This window comes from Felis catus, chromosome A2, assembly GCF_018350175.1.
Source record: "Felis catus isolate Fca126 chromosome A2, F.catus_Fca126_mat1.0, whole genome shotgun sequence".
NCBI classification, from domain to species: domain Eukaryota; kingdom Metazoa; phylum Chordata; class Mammalia; order Carnivora; family Felidae; genus Felis; species Felis catus.
Window position 1 is genome coordinate 86,182,586 of NC_058369.1, and position 24,541 is coordinate 86,207,126.

The 24,541-nt window shown below is 33.3% G+C and overlaps 1 protein-coding gene across 4 annotated transcripts in view; it reads right to left on the reverse strand.

Annotated features, from left to right (window-relative positions):
• Nucleotides 1–5,725: 5,725 nt before the first annotated feature.
• HGF (hepatocyte growth factor) overlaps nt 5,726–24,541 on the reverse strand; it is a 79,679-nt gene continuing 60,863 nt past the window's right edge. For 3 of the 4 annotated variants that reach the window (XM_019814912.2, XM_045041334.1, XM_006929143.4), the window contains 7 exons: nt 23,174–23,212; nt 21,868–21,964; nt 19,018–19,092; nt 18,020–18,166; nt 17,414–17,520; nt 17,148–17,293; nt 5,726–9,557 (listed from right to left, as the gene is read on the reverse strand). In XM_019814912.2, the coding sequence (XP_019670471.1) occupies nt 9,381–9,557; nt 17,148–17,293; nt 17,414–17,520; nt 18,020–18,166; nt 19,018–19,092; nt 21,868–21,964; nt 23,174–23,212 (788 nt within the window). In that variant the 3' untranslated portion in view covers nt 5,726–9,380. 4 annotated transcript variants of the gene reach the window in all.

A 24,541-nucleotide genomic window follows, 5' to 3' on the forward strand; every position in this document is an offset into this window, starting at 1 on the left:
GTAACTGGGTCAGGAGAATGAGCAGGGGGATAATTGATAACATTTAGGCTGAAGGATGAAGTAGGCATTAGGCAAAAACTAGTGGGTGGGAGAATAATTACAGTTAGAAAGAATAGGAAATATGAAGGCTTAAAGGAAGGAAAGAGCTTAGCCTGTTCTATGAATGGAAAGAGTCTCTCATAGCTGGAATGTAGTGTGCAAAAGGAAAAGAGGTGATGGATGAGTTGAACAGTCAAGGACAGACCATGTAGGTATTGGTAGGTCAGCGGAAATAGCTGAAGGATTTTAAGCAGCGAAATGACAAAGCTATATTTTAAAATGTGTACTTTAGAAACTGGATAGAAAATGGCTTGGAGTATATATGGAAAAATATTTTTATATTATTGTAGTAATGAAGGAGAAAGAAAATGGTGGCATGGGCCAAGATGGAGCCACTGGAAATGAAGACATGTGAACGATGCAGGGTATATTCAGGCAATAAAACTGATCTCTTGGAGTTTGTTTGGATATAGAAAGGGAGATACAAAATAGATAAAAAACTAACTTTGTGGATTCTGGTTTGAGTAAACCAGATGAATGTGACTTTTATTGAGAAGAAGATTGAAGGGGAAGAAGGGATTGGTGTTTAGTTTTGGATACATTTAATTTAGAGGCGACAGCACATCTGAGCAGTGATGTCCACTAGACAATTAGCTTTTGCCTTTGTATGTCCATTTGGTACTTCAATTCTTTCCTGTTTAGCTGCCTTGTTGAACTGCCAGCCAAGTTCACCTGCAAGTAATGGCAATAGAAAGATATTGAAGCCCTCGAAGTTGAGAAGAGTGTTCTAATGTTTCAGAGAGCAACATTAGTATAGAGAAAGCTTTGTTTTTCCATGTTACTTTGGATCACAGTTAAGATATAACTGATAGAAGCAGCAAATAAAAAAGGAATGGAGAACATGAAAGAATAAATATGGGACATTGACTGTGGATGCAGACTATCTATGCTCATACTCTATGTTTGCTTATTTGGGGATGACTAATTGCACTTCATGATTACAAGTGGATCTGGAAAATACAAATCATTATGACTAAAAAGGAGAGAGGCTAATGACAATGCTTTAGATCTTAATGTTGACCTTACCTTTGGGTACATGTAAGGACCCCTAGAAAACATCCTCCAGGTCTTTTTTTCTCCCTTTTACTCTTTTCATGTTCTTTTCTTTTATAAACTTCACTCATCTTTTCTCCACCTTAGCTCTCCCATTTCCAAACTGGAAATTTCAGCTGATGAGGGGACATTGTGAGAGCCAATAAGACAGAAAAATATTAGGCTGTTTTGTCTTTTTTTGTCTTTTTTTTAGTTGTAGGTGGTGAAATAGTATTGCCTTCATATTTTTGTGTTGTCAATTTGCTTTTATATTAATAACATGAGAGGTAAAGTAGATGGAATATATATGTCTAGATAAATATGCCTCAATGCTTCTAAAGTGTCTGAATTTTACTCAAATTGAGTATAAAAGAGCCAAACTTTGGGGCGCCTGGGTGGCGCAGTCGGTTAAGCGTCCGACTTCAGCCAGGTCACGATCTCGCGGTCCGTGAGTTCGAGTCCCGCGTCGGGCTCTGGGCTGATGGCTCAGAGCCTGGAGCCTGTTTCCGATTCTGTGTCTCCCTCTTTCTCTGCCCCTTCCCCGTTCATGCTCTGTCTCTCTCTGTCCCAAAAAATAAATAAACGTTGAAAAAAAAAAGAGCCAAACTTTGCCAAATGGAAGGATTGCTGGGAGATGTTTTTGGTTTTGTTTTTTAGAAAAGACAGATCATTGTAGATTATAAAACACAAGAGAAATCTCAAACTATATAGTTACCACTGCCTCCTATTCAGAAAATAAATATGCAAATCAAGTTTTCCTGGACAGTATTTCGCAGGTCTCCTGTGCTAACGGTGTAACTCTTGTCTGCATATTTTTAATGGGGTACTGTGGTATAGCATATTTGAAGAATATGCCATACCCTATTCCCTCATGGAACTTCAAAATGCACATGATCATTCAAATGTCCTTGAGAACTCTGCAACAAAGTGACCTGTATAAAGTATCCCAGCATCTCTAAAAGTTATTCAAGCCCCAACCATTTTGTTTTCATTACAGATTTAAAGTGTCCAGCAGAATAGTGTTCCATGAGAGACCACTTTGGGTAAAACTTACCCAAGTCATTGAAGAAATATTTCCCGTATTAAGAAATATCCATAGTTAAGAATTTCCATGAGTTTTCATGGAAGATTTCAAGCCTTCAGAATTAGAAAATTCTGTCTAGGACCTAAACTATCTGAATTAAATATCAATCTTTTTTTCCCCAAATTCTTACTCTCCTAACTGGAAGGACCTGAGCATTTCCTCTCAGAATAATTCTTTGAACAACTGAAGAAAGATACTGAATCACACTTGCACCTTCTCTCTCCCCTCTAAAGATCCTTAATCACTGTTATCATTCCATTGTGCCAAATTCTCACTTATTAAATTATTCACCGTTTTCCTTTTATAGGATATAAAATCTTTGTTTTAGGGTATAATCGTATATTCTAAACTATCCTGCATTTGAATTTCAACCACTTAAAACATCAGAGTTTTGAAAACTGGGCAATATCTCTGTAAAACTTTAAAATATATATGAAAAAATATGAAAATCCATCTGCCTTTTCTCCAATTCATATCATTACAAGATGTTCCCCAAGTTGAAGTCTCTCAGTTAAGAAAATTCATCAAATGAAAATCTTTTGTTAATTGAGTAACAATATTGTGAAACTTCTCAATGCACAGCAGATGGCATATTTGCACATAAGTAATGAGTAGACTGTTGTTGCCTCAGAATATTTTTGCAATAATTGATATGATCTTTTTCCCCTCAATGGTATGACATCAGTGCTTTGTGGAAGAAACTCAGAAGGGAAAATGTTCACAAACAATCAAAACTGTATCAAGTTGTATGAAGTAAACACCTGCATCCATTAGCAAACTACAATCAAGTTCTACATTTTCATTTTTTAATGACTGCATTTACAAATATAAAGGCATAAACTCTTCAGAGTTAATAATTCCTCTCTTTTCCAGCTGCATGCTCTAGTGTATGAAATACAATAAACCATTGAAAATAGTCCCACTTACTAAGTCAAATCTAAATAATGTAATTAATTACATTAATTAGTTAAAAAAATGTAAAACCCTAAAAGTTTTAACCCTCACAGAGAATTTCATAATTTTTACAAAACTTACATATCTCTGCATAACACTGATAAACCTTCAAAAATAGGGTGGATTCTAGAAATTTAAATAGGGTGTTATAAAATATTTATTGGGTATCATTATGGGGGAAGCACTGTGAAAAATAAATATACAAAGCTTAATAACAAAATAATGCTGATGAAGCTCAAACTGAGTGGAGGCAGTTTGCACATTAAAAACGAAGCAGAATAAAACAAAACAAAATAAATCTCACGCGGACATAGGCAGACTCTTCTAACAAGTGGAAAGGAAGCATCAGCACACCCAGCAATAGGACTGAAGAAATAACTTCTAGATAAAGATGTTGAAGATGGGGGCGCCTAGGTGGCTTTGTCGGTTAAGCGTCCAACTTCAGCTCAGGTCATGATCTCACAGTCCGTGAGTTCGAGCCCCACGTCAGGCTCTGTGCTGACAGCTCAGAGCCTGGAGCCTGCTGCAGATTCTGTGTCTCCCTCTCTCTCTGCCCCTCCCCTGCTCATGCTCTGTCTCTCTCTGTCTCAAAAACAAATAAAAACATTTTTAACAACAACAACAACAACAAAAGATGTTGAAGGTGGATTCCCAAGGGAAATTCCATGACATTTGAAGGTTTGGGGTGTCACAGAGAAGCTTGGTGCTTGCAGGGACGGTTTGAATACAAACATGAAGTTTAAAAAAGGGAAGACATTTAGGGGCACCTGGCTCAGTTGGTTAAGTGCCTGACTTTGGCTCAGGTCATGATCTCACAGTTCGTGGGTTAAGCCCCACATTGGGCTCTGTGCTGACAGCTCAGAGCCTGGAGCCTGCTTTGGATTTTGTGTCTCCCTCTCTCTCTGACCCTCCCCTGCTCATGCTCTGTCTCTGTCTCAAAAATAAACATTAAAAAGAATAAATTAATTAAATTAAAAAAGGGAAGACTTTTAGGATGTAAAATATAATAATGAAAATAAAGTGATGGGTGTTCAGGAGTCAGTTTGGAATTAGATAATATGTCAGATTGATAGGGCTTTTTTTTTTGTTATTCTTTACCTTTTTAAAGCATAAAATAATACATATAATCTATAATCTCACACTTCTCTTGAATTATTTTCTTTGCCCAGGATTTACCGTCTTGCTTAGATGTGCTTTGGGCAATAATATATTCTTCATAGGACAGTAAACTTTGGCCAAATTACTATAAATATTCTTTTTATCTTGAAGTTATTTTAAATTTCCCTTCTCCTAAACAACACACACAATTGAGACATTTGTAAATAAAAGCAACTAGATAGATAGACTGTGTAGAGTAAGACTTTTAAGCTGAATTTTACACGAAAGGGTTGTAATTTGGTAAAACGACATAGAAAGCACTTTTAGGGTTGTGTAAATTAAGGATGGTGCCTGTGTAGAAAATAATGAAATATAACAGCAATGAAACTCCTGGACTAAAACATGGAGGAAATGCAAACCAAGGTGATTCTCTTCAGGATATTGGCAAATGGGACTAATTAAAGCATTACAGTTTATAATAGTAAATGAATACACTATATTAAGAAACTAACAAAAATATCGTTCAAGTTTTATTTATTAGACTCTAGATATTTACCCAGCTTGCTCTTTCACTTCATTGAGGACCCTGTTCAAATACCATCTCCTAAAGAAGATTTCCTGTACTATTCTACTTAAAAAAGCAGAGTACACATTTAGAATGGAGTGTATACATATATATATATATATATATTTGAATATATATATGTATTTGAAATATTAATTGCTACTGCTACCAGAAATACTGCTACCAGAAATAAATAAATGCATATATTCTACTTAGCTAATAATCGTTAAGAAGACCAGATACAATTATGATATAATAATTATAATACTATAATTCTAGAGAATTAGATACAGTAATCATCACTTGAGACAGGTATCTATGCCAGAAAATTAATAGAGCGACTTTTTTGGGAAAGAGGCAATATAAGTTGAAAAATCAATAGTGTTACAGAGCTCTTTTGGTTAGATGAATTGGTAATTTGTTCTTCCAAACTTGCTTTCAGTTTGAATTAGGCGCATCCATTGGATTCACATTTATTGTGAATTTAATGCTTATTTTAAAGGTAGAGTACAAATTGATTATTTGAATCATTTGCAATTACTTCTGTAATATATAATGATATGATAAAGGAATTTAGGTAATCATTCATGACAACATTTTTCTTATATTAGCAAGTTATATCATAGCACCATTCTAGCAAATATGAAAATGACTAAATAATTACATGTTACAGTGGAGGAAATCAAAATACATAGAGATGAATGGTTTACTGACAACCACTGATAATGCCACGGATACAAGTTTGGAATAAACTAATGCCTATTTGTCTTAGTTTTGGGATTTCTTACAACAAAGTATATGTAATTTCTGTCAATGAGATCATTGTTTTCTGCACTAAGCCCTAGAACAGATTCAAATATGCCCATGTGTATAATTATAATAAGAGAAAGGAAGCATTTTGATAAAATATTTTATTATTATTAAGAATAATAATATAATCATGGTTATAAAAATAGCAACTTTATTAACTACAGGAACTTTATATACAAGTCATAACCACAGTGTCCCCTTTTGGGTAAGCATCCAGCCATACCACTCAATAGGCAGCTTATCAATTTCCTATTTACACCAAGACAAACAGTTATAACATCCACAGTATTCCCTTTTCAGTTTCCTAAAGATAGAAACTTTCTGTGCAAATGGAAATGAACCTACTTAAAATCCACTGTCAAGATTTATAGGGACCAGAAAATGTTAACATTTTTCTTGTATTAGTAAATTCTGACTACAAAACTCAGTTGAACATTAAAAGATAACTTCTTTTTGAACTTTATTGTGAGACGTATTGACACACAACTATGTCTTTTTATTCAAGTTGACTTTTCTCCAAATGAGTTTGTCTATCAATATGTAATATAATTGAAAGTAGTTATATTTGGAACCTTAATCAATTTAAAGTTTTTAGCAAGAGAGTTTATTAAAATTCCTTATCTCATGATTTCTATATTGCAATACCAGTATTTATTTCTTTAAAAAAATGAAATGAAGATATTTAGAAACAACAACAACAACAACAAAATGTCTGACAACAATTTCTTGACAGTGCTTTTTTTTTTACCCCCCAAGAGAATGTTGCGGCTATAACATTCACTTTGTATAGTACCATTGGTACCAACAAGAAATATTCACAGGAATAAGTGAAATACAATTTTGCTATCACATGCCATTACTGTTATTTTTCTTGCCTTCCAGTGTCTCAAATTTCCCACAGTTTGAAACACTCAGATAGCAAGCAAGAGCCTGTTAATACTAGAAATTGATTCAATATAAACCATTTTACTGGGGACCTGCCCACAGCAAATAGGTAAAACTTATTACATATTTTACAATAAAATTAAGGAAGTATACAAAAGGATTATCACCCCTTCTGCACGGCAGAGGCATTATGACAAATATTTTAATTTTACATTACTATTCCTGGAAGACATAAGAAAATGTCCACAGTGACAACTGCACATAACCATTATTCAAACAACCCAAACAAAAATAGCATTAAAAACTTCTAATTTAAAAGCTCCCTTTGTCCATTACTCAAAATACGATGGATTTTGGATAACTTGGATTTTTCATTTTTTATCATTTACTAAGAAAAGAATGCCCAGGAAATAGTATCTTTCACCAGAGAAAAATGACATTATTATTATCCATTGTCCTACCACCTAAAATAACATGCATCTTGTTCATCTTGCTTTTATTGTCAGTTCTGCTGACCTCCCTCTGTTACAAAGGAACTTCCCAAAGCTATAACTGCTTTCTGTACCATGTCTGATGTTTCATGGGTGGTATGTTTTCACCCTTTAAGAAAATGGAAAACAGTGAATTCAAAATATCTACAAAGTTAGCTTCATCTTGTATCTAGGGAATCCCTATCTCTCGTTCCATGGAAATTTGGAAGAAAAGTCATATAAGAAATATTTTAAAATATGAGTTTTTAAAAGTATTAGAATTTCATAAATGTTTTACAAATATCGCTAATATATGACTGAATAAAATTTTGCCAGTTCAGCAAGAAAAAACTGAAAAATAATTTTTGGACAATATACCTTTGAAATTCCTAGTGTTTGGATTAGAATGATATATCATATAAGGAAAGAAAAATACAATCAAATAAGATGGTGTGGACTGACAGCTTTTTGGAAGTCTCTTTGCTTTCCCTGTTTCTTGATACCAGCACATATCTGACCATATGTACATATACATGTACATATGTATACATATATATATATGCAAATTGTGCAATGGACACATATATATATATATATATATATATGTGTCCATTGCACAATTTGGATAGGCATTTCTCGACTTGCTGTCCTATACTCTGTGGACTAAGTTTTCAAGTAAATTTAAGAGCATTTTCCTCAAGATTAAACAGTGTCCTATGAAACTTTTAGAGCATGATTAGGATCTCTGGCCTTAATTGACATTATTCAAGAAAAACACATGAGAGATAATGGTGATACCGGATTGGGAGCATTCAAATAATCATTTTAAAATTTGTACGGGATGGTTTTCACAGCCTATCCTATTAGTCCTTGTGATCTCATTTCTTGACACATACATGATTTTTTAGCTAATCATGTCAAATACAATAATAAACATGATAATCTGGTATTATCAGACAGAATACAAAATTCAAATGAATATTCCCCATGGCATTAGAAAGATGCCAAAGTTGTAAAATGAAATAAGACAAAATTTAGATACCTTGATAAAAATCTTTCATTCAGCAGATTTAACTCTCCTTTAGAAATATAACTGAATTCAGAGTTTAGACAAGCTAGTTTATTTCCTTTCCTATTACATTTTTCCCCTTTACTTAAATAAAGTTTTATTAGGCTAAAAGAGTTCCAGGTTAAGAAATGTATTCTGATTTTTTTCTTCAATATGTACTGTAATGCATAGTTTGATGGAAGTCTCTTTACAAATCTTTGGGGATACATGGAAATTTTCCTCTGAAATACTCTTTAAAAATTCAAAGAAGGCGAACTACAAGCCAGTCACCCAGCAAGTCTTATAATTAACCTACTTAAATACATTTTAAAGACCGAAACATTTTTAAGCTTCAATTACACAATTATCTAAGACTAGTAAAAAGTATTTTAGGAAAGTAGATCTAAAAATATCTTTCATAAATAAGTGTCCCTAAATTTGAAGGAAAGAAATAATACTAATACACATATTACCCTCTTCCTTTTAAGAATTAGAAACTACACAATGACTAGGATGATAAATATGTTTAAACACCTAGATTAGGCATTACTTAACTTTGTGGGTCATGACCACACCTTAAATGCCAACCAGTAGAAATCATCTGCAGATTATTTCTAGAGAATGAGCTGGTCACTTCTGTCTTGCACCTTTCCTTAAATTTTCTACTGGTCTTTAGACATTTATAGTTTCCTCTTAAGGACAAACTATATAGGTAAGCACTCAAAATATTTAGAGGCTACATTAGATATACCACGATTTGAACTCTAGTGCATGCACATGTGCACCCAGGTAGGATTATATGGGTACATGATTTCATAAAAAGTATGTGTACCAGTATTACAAGATACACAGTGAGGAGGAATGAATGAAATATAGTGTATTGCGTATGAAAGGTAATATAATTTAATATAGAGCTACAGTTTAAGGGCACAGGTATAAATTGTCTTTGTGAGGTTAAAATAATGTTTAACTCATGGTTTATTCATTATTAAGAAATTAATCTTGGAAAGCAGCGTAGAGAGAGTAATTGAACTTTTCCATTAAATCTTTTATCATCCAGCAATTATACCTTTGCAGTTTTTAATCCATTCAAGTATCTTCAGGAGATATGTTACTACACTTGCATGTACCTTAATTCACTTCAACATTTACAAAATAACACTGACAAACGAAACGACAGAAAACACCCATAAATATTAATGAGTATCTTAACAAACATGACACTCAAGTAGTTGTCTCAGGATTGTTTTCAGTGACATTTTAATTCCATGTTCTCCGAAATCTTCATGTAAAAGGGAATTGTACTGATGCAAGCCTCAAACACAGTTACATCAGCTATGACTGTGGTATCTTATATGTTAATATAATTTTGTGTATCCATTTTGCATAATATGCTACTCGGACAAAAATGCCAGGACGATTTGGAATGGCACATCCACGACCAGGAACAATGACACCAAGGACCATTCTCATTTTATGTTGTTCACAAACAAGTGGGCCACCATAATCTCCCTAGGAAGAAGACGTGCAACAATAACAACAAAAAAGTATTATTTTACAAACAAAAATTAGTAATTCATTAATATTTTCTATATAGATTGATATCTCAAATATACACATCTACACAAAAAGAATAACTGCAGCTATGAAGACGGAAATAGATGTTCTAGACCTTTGGTTGTATTTCTACAGAATTAGTCACGTAAAACTGAGAGAAGTACAAAACTTCTCTATCGTGTTCTATCGTGTGTAGTATCCATTTAAGAATGACTTGTCTTATACAAAATATTCACTCATCTTTCTTTATGTTTATTTATTTTAAGAGAGAGAGCAAGCAGGGGAGGGACAGAGAGAGAGAGGGTGAGAGAGGGAGAATCCCAAGCTTGCTCCGTGCTGACAGCACAGTAGGTGAGAGGCCAAAACCAAGGGTTGGATGCTAACCGACTGAGCCCCTAAGGTGCCCCTTCACTCATCTTCTAGAATGGGTTTTGTCTTTGTTGAATGCGGACTAGTTAACACAAAGCCACTGATAGCTACTTAGAAGGTAGACTTTATATTTACTTTTCTTTTCTTCTGATGTTCAGAATATGTTTAACATAGAAAATTTAGAAAATGTAGAAAAATACAAGTACTTTTGTACCACACCTGTAATCATACAGGTTATGATTAATGCATATGATTAAATTGCATTAAATCTTCTTTTATTTCTAAAGCTTTTTGTTTTTCTTCCTTCTGTCTTGTCCCCAGAATTATTTTAACAAGTTAAATATAAATTATAATTGATAAAATAATTTTATTTACTGTTCAGAAATTACTTGTCTTGGCATAAAGAAAGAATACTCCTGTATTTCCTGTTGGTGTTGGTAATTAAATTTATATATATATTTTTATATTTCATACTCCCCTTCGTGGAAGGTAGCCTGTGATTTCATGACCTTTCTCTCTTTCTTTTCTTCTTTTTGTGCAAATGCCTATTATATTAAAGCATAGGTGCTTACCCTGTTTTATCATCAGATGATAGAAGAAAGATGAATAGATTGATAGATTGATTTTTGTGTTATGTTTTTATAAAAATGTATATATTTATGCTTGTTGTTATGTATAATCATTACAAATGTGCTGCATCATTTACATGTACCATGTAGCCTCCTAAGACTGCAGTGACTGGCTTTTGGCACCTCTTGTGTGAAGAAGAGTGTTTAGGACTATCTAAAATTTCCCATAACAGTGATATGCTGAGGTACAACTAGACTACTGCAAATTTAGTTTTGAAAATACAGGTGTAAGAAAGAGAGCTATCAGCATTATATGATGGGGGAAATCAAGGTAGGGGTGAAGCTGGTGATAAAACAGCAAGGGAAATATGTTAGTCTAAGAGATTTCATATAAGCTATGCCACATGACTTAATAAATCTGAAGTTTTACCATTGATTACTGATACAAACTCTTCAAAGCAATTCACTTTGGAAGACTTTCACTAAATGTGATTCCATTGCTATTATACAAACATTTGGGAGATTTTCTTCAACTGTTTAGATTTCAGTGGCTTCGGGAATTATATTACCTTGTTTTAAATATAAGTCATATTAAAAAAAACATTCTAGAGGATAAATACATTTTTGAGACATGGCAGAATCAATTTAACATTTTCTTGTCAATATGGATAAAAAATAGGGGCACCTGGTTGGCTCAGTTGGTTAAGTGTCCAACTTTGGCCCAGGTCATGATCCTGTGCTTTGTAGGTTCGAGCCCTGCATTGAGCTCTGTGCTGACAGCTTGGAGCCTGGAGCCTGCTTCAGATTCTGTGTCTCCCTCTCTCTCTGCCCCTCCCCTGCTTGCACTCTCTCTCTCTCTGTCTACCAAAAATAAATAAACATTTAAAAATTGTTTAAAATATGGATAAAATACATATATGATAGTGTAATGAATAATTGAATTCAGTGACAAAGTTAGGAATCTTAGAATATATAGATGATAAATCAGATTACAGGCTGTTCCTGATAAGCAGTTGCGAAACATTTTGAGTAATGGCAGTAGGGTGGGAGAAGTGCATAGCTTCTTAAATGGTCGTGAAGATTGGATTGAGCTCAAAACTTTGTGTTTACTTAGTGTAAGTAAATAAATAAATAAATAAATAAATAAATAAATAAATAAACATTTCTCCTAGTAGGATTTCTATTATAATAATGGACACAGTAATACTGATTTACTGGAAAAACACCAAATTTGAAAGTGGTTATAAACACATAATCTATTTCTGACAATATCATTTTAAAGCAGTTTTTAAAACTCTTCAACTTAGTAAATATTTTCTTTTCAGGAACATAATATTAAAGCAATATATATAACACATGTATGTCAATACATATTTATGCTCCATATTTAGAGTATTTTCCTACATGTCAAGAGATACTTCATTATTGATTGAACTTATCCCGTGCCTTACCACATATAGTATTGCACAACTCCAAGTCTCTAGGCTTGGAGACTATGTCTCTTATATTCAAAATACATAAACATGCCAGTAAAAGACACAGGGTGGTGGGGCACCTGGGTGGCTTAGGGGGTTAAGCTCCTGACTCTTGGTTTTGGCTCCGGTTGTGACATCACAGTTTTGTGATATCTGTGTTCATGATCTGTGCTATGTACACTGCCGTGTGGCGTATTCCTGGGATTATCTCTCTCCCTCTCTCTATGCCCCTCCCCAATTTGCACTGTCTTGATATCTCTCAAAATACATAAATAAAATATAAAAATATTAAAAAAAACAAGACATAATGGATAAAAAAGCAAGATCCATATATATGCTGCCTACAAGAGACTCATTCAGACCTAAAGACCAATGTAGATTGGAAGTGTAGGGATAGAAAAGCATTTATCATGCAAATAGAAGTAAAAAAAAAAAAGCTGGGTTGGCAATATTTATATTAGACAAAATAAACTTTGAAACAAAGACTGTAACAAGAGGCAAAGAAGGACACTATATAATCATAAAGGGAACAATTCAACAAGAAGATATATAATTGTAAATATGTATGCACCCAACATGGAGGCCCCCTAATGCATAAAGCAACTAATAACAAACAGGAAGGGAATAATTGATAGTAATACAATGATAGTAGGGAACTTTAAGACCCCACTTACATCAATGGGTAGATCATCCAAACAGAAAATCAACAATGAAAGAGTGGCTTTGTATGACACATTGGCCAGAAGGATTTAACAGATACATTCAGAACATTCCATCCTAAAACAGCAGAATACACATTCTTTTCACTTGCACTGCACATTGTCCAAAATAGATCACATATAAGGCAACAAGTATCAACAAATTCAAAGAGATTGAAGTTGTATCATGCATCTTTCCAACCACAATGTTATAAAACTAGAAATCAACCACAAGAAAAAATCTGAAAAGATCACAAATACATGTAGGTTAAATAACGTGCTACTAAAACAATGAATGTATCAACTAAGAAATCAAAGAGTAAATAAAAAAATACATGTAGACAAATAAAAATGAAAACACAACAATCCAAAGTCTTTGGAAGGCAGCAAAAACTGTTCTAGAAGGGAAATTTATCACAATACAAGCCTACCTCAAGAAAAAAGAAAAATCTCAAATAAGCAACCTACCCATAAACCTAAAAAAAGAGCTAGAAAAAGAAAAACAAACAAAACCCAAACCCAGCAGAAGGAAGGAAATATTAAAGATTAGAGCAGAAATAAACAAAATAGAAACTAAAAAAAAAAAAATAGAACAGATCAATGAAACTAGGATCTTGTTTTTTTTAAAGATCAACAAAATTAATAAACCTTTAGACTCATCATGGAGAAAGAGCTTAAATCAGATCAAAGAGGAGAAATAGAAACAGATACTACAGAAACACAAAGGATTATAAGAGAATGTTATGAAAAATTACATGCCAACAAATTGGACAACCTAGAATAAATTCCTAGTAATGTATAACCTCCCAAAACTGAATCAGGAAGAAATAGAAAATTTGAACATAATAACTACAAGCAGTGAAATTAAATCAGTAATTAAAAAAAAAAAAAACACTCCCAACAAACAAAAGTCCAGGACCAGACATCTTCACAGGTGAATTCTACATAAACATTTAAAGAAGAGTTAATACCTATTCTCAAACCATTCCAAAAAAATAGAAGAGGAAGGGAAGCTTCCAAATTCATTCTACGAAGATAGCATTACCCTGATAGCAAAAGCAGATGAAGACACTGCATAAAAGAGAACTACAGGCTGATATCTCTGATGAACATAGATGCAGAAGTCCTCAACAAAATATTAGCAAACCAAATACAACAATTAATGATTTAAAAAACCATTCACCATGACCAAGTGAGATTCATTCCTGGGATACAAGGTGGTTCAATATTTGCAAATCAAACAATGTAATACATGACATGAGCAGGAGAAAGGATAAAAACCATAAGATCATTTCAATAGATGCAGAAAAAGCATTTGACAAAGTACAACATCCGTTCATGATAAAAACCCTCAGCAAAGTAAGTTTAGAGGGAACATACCTCAACATAATAAAGGCCATCTGTGAAAAACCCACAGCTAATCACCAATAGGGAAAAATTGAGAGATTTTCCTCTATTATCAGGAAGAAGACAGGGATGTCCACTTTCACCACTGTTATTTAACATACTGTTGGAAATCCTAGTCACAGAAATCAGACAACAAAAAGAAATAAAAGGCATCCAAATTGTCAAGGAAAAAGTCAAACTTTCACTATTTGCAGATGACATGATACGCTATATAGAAAACCCTAAAGACTCCACCAAAAACCTACTATAATTGATAAATAAATTCAGTAAGGCCACAGAATATAAAATCAATGTATAGAAATCTGTTGCATTTCCATACACTAATAATGAAGTAGCAGGAAAAAAAAATTGAGAAAACAATCCCATCTACAATTGCACAAAAAGTAATGAAATAAAGTATACTTTGTTAAGTATAAACTTAACAAAGGTGGTGAAAGGCCTTTTCTTTGTAAACTATAGCACTGATGAAAGAAATTATCAATGACACAAAGAAATGGAAGGATATTTCATGTTTATAGACTGGGAAAGCAAATATTGTTAAAATGTCCATACTATACAGAGAAATCTACAGATTTAATGCAATCCCTATCAATACACCAACAGCATTTTTCACAGAAGTAGAAAAAACAATCTAGAAAAGACCATGAATAACCAATGTAATCTTGAAATAGAAGAACAAAACTGGAGGTATCACAATCCTAGATTTCAAGATATACTACAAAGCTGTTGTAATCAAAATAGTATGGTACTGACAAAAGATAGACTCATAGATCAATGTAACAGAACAGAGATCCCAGAAATAAACCCAACATTATATGGTCAATTAATCTGCAACAGAGGAGGAAAGAATGTGCAATAGGAAAAAGACAATCTCTTCAACAGATGGATTGGGAAAACTGGACAGCTACATGCAAAAGAATAAAACTGGAACACTTTCTTTAACCATACACAAAAATAAATCCAAAATGGATTAAGAAATAAATGTGAGACCTGAAACCACAAAAATCCTAGAAGAGAGCACAAGAAGTAATTTCTGTAGAATCATCCATAGCAACATTTTTCTAGATATGTGTATCCTGTGGCAAGGGAAATAAAAGCAAAAATAAATTACTGGGACTACATCAGTCATCAAAATAAAAAGCTTCTGCACAGCAAAGGAAACAGTCAACAAAACTAACAGGCTACCTAATGAATGGGAGAAGATATTTGCAAATGACTTATCTGATGAAGTTGGTATCCAAAATATAGAAAGAATTCATACAAAATCAACACCCCAAAACCGAGTAATCCAATTGAAAAATGGGCAGAAGATGTGAACAGACATTTCTCCAGAATATACAGATGGCCAACAGATACATGAAAAGATGCTTAACTTCACTCATCAATAGGGAAATGAAATGCAAATCAAAACCATAATGAGACATCACCTGCCAGAATGGCTAAAATCAAAAACAATAGAAATAACAAGTGTTGGCCAGGATGTGGAAAAACAAGGAACCCTCTAGCACTGTTGGTGGTGAATGCAAACTAGTGCAGCCACAGTGGAAGACAGTATGGAGGTTCCTCAAAAAATTAAAAATAGCACTACTGTATGATCCAGTAATTCTACTACTGGATATTTACCCAAGAAATATTGAAACACTAACTAAAAAAGGTATGTGCAGCCCTACATTTATTGCATCATTATTTATAATAGCTGAATTATGGAAGCAGTATTAAGGGCCCATAAACAGATGAATGGATAAAGATGTGATATATATATATCTATATATATATATGTATACATATATACACACATATGCATATATATGTATATATACATATATATACACATATACATATATACACACGTGCATACAAACACAGGAATATTACTCAGTCATAAAAAAGAATGAAATATTGCCATTTGCAGCAACATGGATGAATCTAGACAGTATAATGCTAAGTGAAATAAGTTAGTAAGAGAAAGGTAAATACCATGTGATTTCACTCATGTGTGGAATTTAAGAAACAAAACAAAGAAAAACAGGCAAACCAAAAACAGAATGTTAACTACAGAGAACACACTGTGGTTATCAGAGGGGAGGTGGGTGGGGGAGTGGGTGGAACTGGTGTAAAGAATTAAATACCCTTATAATGATGAGCACTGAGTAACGTATAGAATTGTTGAATCACTATATTGTACACCCAAAAGTAATGAACACTGCATGTTAACCACCCTGGAATTAAATTTTTTAATAAAAATATAAAAAATATTCTCAGTTTCAGAAATAATTTTAAAAGTACAAAATGTGCATAAAAATAAATTAAAAACAAAATGTAAAAAAAATACATGTGAAATAATGGTTTAACAGCTTGTCTATGTAAAATAGGGATAGGAAAACTGCCAAGTTGAAAGAACGGTTGCCTAACAAATGAAAATGTCCAAGCTCTTGAAACCACAAACTTTGACCTTTTGGTTTTTTAAAATAGAATTTGTTTACACACACACACACACACACACACACACGCACACGCACACGCATGCGCGCACACTGGCTTAACCAAAAACACATTTAAAAATTTAAAACCAGGCCTGTATCTGCTAACAAAATTACTAATGGGGTTCATTTAGGGAGAATTTGGGAAGATCAGATAACTTTAGAAAAACATTAGAAAAATGCAAACTATTGTATCAAACTGTGTATTGAATACTTTTAATTTGAACAGCTGTCCATTAGAGTTCTGGCTGCATTATTTTATTGTATTTGTTTTTTGTTTTGAGAGACAAATGTCATCATAGTTTGCTGATAATGAAACATGGATTTTCTTACTGTTTAAAGTAAGTGTAGAAGAATAATGAAAGGTTATTTTTCCCAATTTCTGTCTCTTAGAACAAACTGGTATACAGGGGTTTTTATTTGAGAAAAATGGACCATGATACCAAAGAGACAAAAAAGAAACAAAAAACAAACATGAGAAACTATGACATTTATTACATACTGTTTACTTAAAAAAACAAAAACAAACAAAAAAAAAACCTTTTACCTCACATGGTCCTGACACAATATTTTCGGCACCTGCACATATTTCAGACTCATTCAGAGTCACCTTCCCTTGATGGTATTGGCTGCATTTCTCATTCCCCATAATATAGAGATGTGCTACTCGTAATAGACCATCAGAGTTGATTGCTAGAATGGTGTAAAAAATGCACAGTTAATGAGCACAAGGTAAGGTGAGAAAAAGGAAACAAATAGAATTGTTTTACATAAAAACATATGATATTGCCTTATCTTTTAAAAATAGCTTACATCCAGTATAACCCCAGCCATAAACACTGCAAGTGGTTTTTTCAGGAATGGTGCATCCATAATTAGGTAAATCAATTGTACTAACAAAATCATCCAGGACAGCAGGCCTGAAAATGGAAAATATAATGATAAATACCCTTGATTGAATCAACACAAAATTAACACATTGAAATTTGGTGTTAATTTTTAATATGAGATTAAGAGAGAATAAACAGTCTTGTTTCTTAAAAAAGAAAAAGGGAATGTCTAACCCAATGTAGGTAGTAGAGGTGGGGGTAGGTAGCAGAGAAATGAGTCATTTACTTGCTAAGTGGTCGCTGTATTTTTTAAACATTATTTTACCTATTAAAGTTACCAAATGATTACTCCCTAAGCTTTGGTTTTAGAGCAGGTTATTCAGACTTGGTCAAACTTCATTTATTAATTTTGAGAATTTTTAAGATGTCTTTGTCTCTTTGTACACACACACACACACACACATATGACATGTGACATATGCTTTTATAGTAAATTTACGTGAAAGAGAGAGAATACCACATGACTAAAGAAAAAGCTTCAATAATTCCAGTGTGGGTTAAAAATACAAAACCTTCTCAAGCAACTAACCTAGCAAGCTTCAGTAATACCAGATCTGACCCTTCAGGCCCATATACCAGCTGGGACACATTTAGAACCTGTTTGCGTTTCTCATCTCCTCTTCCGTGGACATCATGAATCCCAAGCCAAGCTTCGTAATCTTTCAAGTCTTTGTTTCTAAGTAAAAAAAATTAAAATGTAAAATACAATTTTAAATTGGGTAGTATTATTCAGACATATGATCATTTTAGCTTATAAATAGGGCGGATACATAACCTAAATTTAAAATTTGAATCAAAGTATAATAAAGAGCAACACATTCGTTATGAGAGATTCTGAGTGTTGCAAGCACACATAAGGAGAAAGAGCCTTCAAACTGCTCAAATTCTAAATGGCTATTTAAGAAAAAAACTCTTTTAGCCACACGTGAAAAATTCTCAGGTGAAGCACATCACATGAAGTATAATTTTCTGCAGATTTTCCTTCTTAGCTTTGTATATGTTTGGTTTATTAATGGGGATTGAGAATTTATACCAACAAAATCAAAGTGACTTTGATGAGAATCAGGAAGTAAGTTTACAAATGCTACCTCCTTAACTTTTCCTTAGGCTAATTCCCATTAAAAATTAATCCCAGGATGCTTCTGAGCCTGGATCTACGTAAGAAAGGAGACGTGAGAATTGAGAGAAATTTGCTGGTAACTAAGAAAAGGATTTCTATCTGGAAATATAGAGTGCAAGTAGGAGGTGGGGGGAAAGAGTATTTACATAATTCTAGCAAAATTCTCTCCCAAATGAGAGTCATGCCAATTGTAGAAAGAAGTGAACAGAAGTAGTACCCAGTACATAAATATCAATTAAGTCAAAGTAAGTTTTGCAAGCTAAATCTAAAAACAGAAAGTACATAATTTGTTCAACACTTGTTGGTGAATCTGTTAAATGAATACACATTTTAAGCCTAAAAGCTAAATGGAAACCCTACATATTTTTGAAGGCTCAAAACAAATATTGGTTTCAGAAACACTTTACCGAGAAGGGAAACATTGTCTTGCGGTAAGAATCCAACTTTCCTTTATCAATGATCCTCCACAGATATGTTTATTTCTATGAGAAAGAGGAAAGAGAAACAAGTAACATCTGTGCAGAAAGGGTGCCTGCCAATTAATGCAAAACCTATGGCTCCATTGTTAAAAATAAATGCATTTGAGAGGAAAATATAGAAATTAGCTCAGTGAGAATAAAATGAATAACTCTTTTACTGGAAGGATGATATTTGATGGTTGAAGCATTAGCATTTTTTTCCTCATGTGATAACAAATACAAAATCATTTTTATTTTTGAGTAATGAGCCCTATCATTACACACTGAGATCCATTCCCACCACACATATTCACATGTGTGTGTATCTATCCTTGTGAGAGCAAGTATGTACTATAAATATAGAATATTTAGCATGAACAAAAATCACAAAAGAACAACAAAAACAATGCAGACCTATTTAAATTCAATGTCTGATTATAAAAATGCAACCCTGAGTTTTTACTTAAACCCTAAAAACTATCTGATGGCGGCAATATATATTTGGACATTATTTCCCTTCTTTCATTACCATTATTTATTTTTGAAATGTTAACTTTGAATATAGTGGAGTTTGAGTAAATTTGCTGAGCTTAAAGCAAGCAGTATAAATTTCAGTTATAAAAATAAAACAATTTTATAAGACAAATCATCAAATAAATTATTAAATATTTGTAGGGAATAAAAAATACTAGCACATTTACTTGATGATATCCTAAATCTGTAAATGCATTATTTTTTGGCAGAGAAATGGAAAAAAACACAACTTTTCCCAATTTACATTTCCAAAGAGTACAGATGTTCAATGCTTCAGAGGGTAATAGAAGAAGGTTCCCAGACTAAGACCACAATTATTTATGGCCAGTACCACAGAGGAGGCTTAGAGTGTATATCGAGTTTTAATTTCTATTCCTCTCAGTATGTGTTTTGGAAGAATAACTAAACAGCTGTTTTTACTGAGGTCTTGGATTTAAAAGAAAAAAAAATATTTTTTTTCTAAAAGTTTATAATACTCTGATCTGATGGAAAAGAGTTTCACCTGCTCCTCTAAGGTTGGAGACTTCCAAAGGACTATTCTTATACATCCTCCCATGGTCAGTAATAAATTTAGAAGTATATGCCTCTTTTTTTTCTGGAGTTATGAGATTTGCAAGAATCAGTAATTAATTCATATATGTGGAATATTAGAACAAATTTATCATAGAGAAAATGAAACTCTCTCTCCCCAAAATTGACAGTCTTCATTAAATCTTTATATTTCATAGTCAGCTCTAATATTCTGGTGAGTTTCACAATTCTGTTTCAGTACTACACGCCTAGGACAGCAACACCACAATTATTGACATAAATATTTGTCAAATTTGGTGGCTTACTCTCTGCAAAAGGGCATATTAAAAGAAAACTTTAGGCCATCTTCTACCCAGTATCTAGAGTCTGATTTATATTTATATCAAATTTATGAATGCCATGCTTGCTAAGAATTAGTTTATTCATAAAAGAACTTCAGTTTCAAGTTGTCTTTATTCTACTTCAATATCCCTGATTTAATTGTAGCAATAGATGTACTTTCTACCTCTACTGAAAGTTAGAGGTAAAGGAACATAGAGGGTCTTCAAAAAGAGGAGATATTTGAGTTGGTATTTGAAGAATGAGAAGTATTTTCCAGACATAAAATAGAGGAAGAAAGATACAACATGAAGTGAGAACAACAACCTAAAGGCTTGGGGAGAGAAACATGGAATGTCTTGAAAACAAGGGGAAATGGGGCTAAAATGAGTGTATTTTGGGATAGACTATATGAGGTTCCAAGAGAGATAAAAACAAAGGTACTTTAACATTCAGATTACCATATGGTGTAATATATGTAATGTATAGGAAGTTGTAAGATCAGATTTCAACTAACTTCTATTTTCAATATTTAATTCTTCCAACATAACTAGTGATTTTAATTTTTATAGGAGTATATTGTCCAAAATGATTTTACTGAAAACATATCATGAGATATGAGAAATAGACATGTCAAGAATTTTTCATCCATGCTGAATAGTATAATAGCTAGGCTATCCAACATCAATATAGTTGGTTAATCTTTTTCTCAATGATAGACTATTCTATAACTTAAAATTATTATTTTCATTAGAATGCAAATGAAAAAATTTAGAAATTAAAAACAAATATAAAGTTTCTGATATGATTACATATAAGCATGTTAGCAAATAAAGTCATGGGGCGCCTGGGTGGCTCAGTCGGTTAAGCGGCCGACTTCGGCTCAGGTCATGATCTCACGGTCCGTGAGTTTGAGCCCCGTGTCGGGCTCTGTGCTGACAGCTCAGAGCCTGGAGCCTGTTTCAGATTATGTCTCCCTCTCTGATCCTCCCCCATTCATGCTCTGTCTCTCTCTGTCTCAAAAATAAATAAACATTAAAAAAATTTTAAAAAAAAGAAAATAAAGTCATAATATCCTAGATTAGGGAATTAATTGCATGTGTTTTATAACTGCTTCAGTGATATCAAGGTATAAGTAGGTTCTCTGTGTAGTTGTGTTTTCTTAAAAATTAATGAAGTGTCACTTGTCATCAGAGACAATGTCAACACATAGGGAACCTCCATGAACATTTAAAAAGGCACTGTCTCTGAAGGCACAAATTGTAAAATCTGGAGCTATTTGGCAAGCAGAATCTGGTCAGTCTCCTCTTGTGCCCCCCTCATATGGGTGCCTATATGGATGGTACAACCATCCTGTTGGGAATATGACTTTGCAAATAATTCAAATACATGTGATTTGTGTCTATTAATAATTACCTGTATTTCAAACTAACCATCCATCCTACATTTGTCCGCGTTGGGATTCCATTTACAACTCGCAGTTGTTTTGTTTTGGCACAAGATATTACGGGATCTAAAAAGAGGACCGAAGACAACATTTTGACAAAACATCTTGCAATAATCAGTGCCTCTCAGTTTGCTTAAAAGCATGGTACTTAAACAAATGTAACTACTGTAAGTTTGTCAGAAGAACATTTGGAGGAAAGAAGGTAAGTATTATGACTATAGTGTCAAAACAGGCCTAAAATGTTTGCTATGTTCATCTAAGTAGACAAGTAACATAAAAAAATGAATTAACTCAAGGTAGACAGCATTGCCATAGTGAGAGTGGCTTTGCCCACCAAGCACTAAGTATAGGCTCTTCATATCTAACACTAATTGTTATTTCCTTCACAAACCTCTATACAAAATGGAAGAATGTTCTTTATAGTAGCCATTTCTGAATATCAATGGAAATCAATAGCCTCAATGAAAAAAAAAACTATATTTGTTTTTTATTACTTCTTTTTTATGATAAGAATGTAGAGCCTTTTGAAACATGTTACCAGCATTGCATTTATTGAAATCGTATCCCGATGACAAACTTATTATGTCCAAATCATTAAACCCAAATGACATGATGCAGAATTCTTTGGCGTCAACTTTTTCCTGACCCTTCTCTGGATTCCTTGCCTTATCCTTTCTATTCCTGTGCATGGTCTATAATTTCCATTTGCTTCTTCAGGCTGAGACAGAGCAGGTAGCCTCTTAAATCAAAATACTTGAGTATCTTCCTTCAGCCCAAGACATATGTGAAAATCAAAAACAAGCAGTTCTAAAAAGATTTTCATAAATTGAATATTAACCGAACCTCTCAGTTTGTATCGTCTTTTACCTAGTGGTGCATGTCAAGAGCCTTAAAAATAGACCAGGTAGACACATTGCATAACTTTCCAACCTTCTGGTTTTATTTTTTTTCTGACTTTAGCATCCTGATTTAATTTAAAGGATGGTGAAGGTCCATTAATGTCCATTTTGCCCAAAATTATGAGTAAGATAAATGCTCTTCTCAAAGTTAAATATTACATCTTATATTTTCTGATAGAGAATTGAATTTTGATGTTCAGTATGTAGTTGCCTTTGTAACCCCTTTACACAAGCACATAGAGACGAATTTAATAAAAACAAATAGCTTAACTTGTTTTTATGACAGAAGTTAATATAGTGATAAGATATTTTCCATGAAGAAAATATCTCTGACACAGAGATTCGAATATCCTATATATTACAAAAGATTACTTACGGTCTAAATTGACTATTGTAGGTGTGGTATCACCTTCACCTGTAAAATAAATATATACATATATACATAATTCATTCATACATATTTCTGTTATATAGAATCAAAAGTATATATTAAAATCCAAATATCCATGAATTGGATAACTTACTAAAATTTCAACATTTTATTTAAAGATAAAATGTGATAGTACGCTTTTAGTAATAATGTATGACTTTACTGGGTATTAATGACTTTACTGGGTACTGTGAGGAAAGCCATATTTTATGGCTGTGGAGACACTCAGGTGTGTGGTTTGATGAGTATTGGAAGCTTAGATTACACTGCTGGCCTCATGGAGCAGCCTCATTCTACAGAAATGTCCCAGAGGTGCCCAACATGATACACAATGAATATTCCAATGAATAGCACTAATGCTTATTATTGTTTGCTTGAGCCAGTCATACGGACTGACTGTGTTTTGTTTGCTTGTTTGTTTTTGCTTTTGTTTTTTTATTGTAATTTGGACCTTTTAATAGTTTTCCTGAAAATCAGTTTTATTTTGTTATATGGTTGAGGATAACTGAAACACCGCATGCTTCAGAAAACTCTTTTAAGAATTCTAAAAGATAGAGGGGCGCCTGGGTGGCGCAGTCGGTTAAGCGTCTGACTTCAGCCAGGTCACGATCTCGCGGTCCGTGAGTTCGAGCCCCGTGTCAGGCTCTGGGCTGATGGCTCAGAGCCTGGAGCCTGTTTCCGATTCTGTGTCTCCCTCTCTCTCTGCCCCTCCCCCGTTCATGCTCTGTCTGTCTCTGTCTCAAAAATAAACGTTAAAAAAATAAAAAAAAAAAAAAGAATTCTAGAAGATAGAAATCAATGTCACTAATGGAAAAAGAGGGATGACAAAATATAATTGCATTTTGTTGGAATATTTCAAATACTGATTTTTCCACATGGTAACAAAAACAAAAGTATGGGAAAAAAGAACACTGGGAACTGCAAGTTAATTCTAACTAAAATGTCATAACTTACTTTTTTTTTTTTTTTCATAACCTCCCTACCAGGGTTTAATCTCTGCAAAGAGAAAAGCTTGGAAGATGCTAGGATTTGAAAATACTTATGCAATAATGAATGAGGCATGCAACATTTCCTGTAGTTTAATGTCTGACTGTTCAGAATTCATGGTATAGAGTTTAGTCAGGCACTATTTAGACCCAGCTGGTTGTTAATCCCAGGAAATGCCCTGAGCTCAAATAAACCAGCAGCAAAACAATAATGGCATATGGATTCCTTTGTAATACATGCAAATTTGACTGTTATTTATGGGAAATCTCATAAGAATTAATATATGCTAAAGGGTTGTTATTTATGTTCGTTTTCCAGATCTAGATA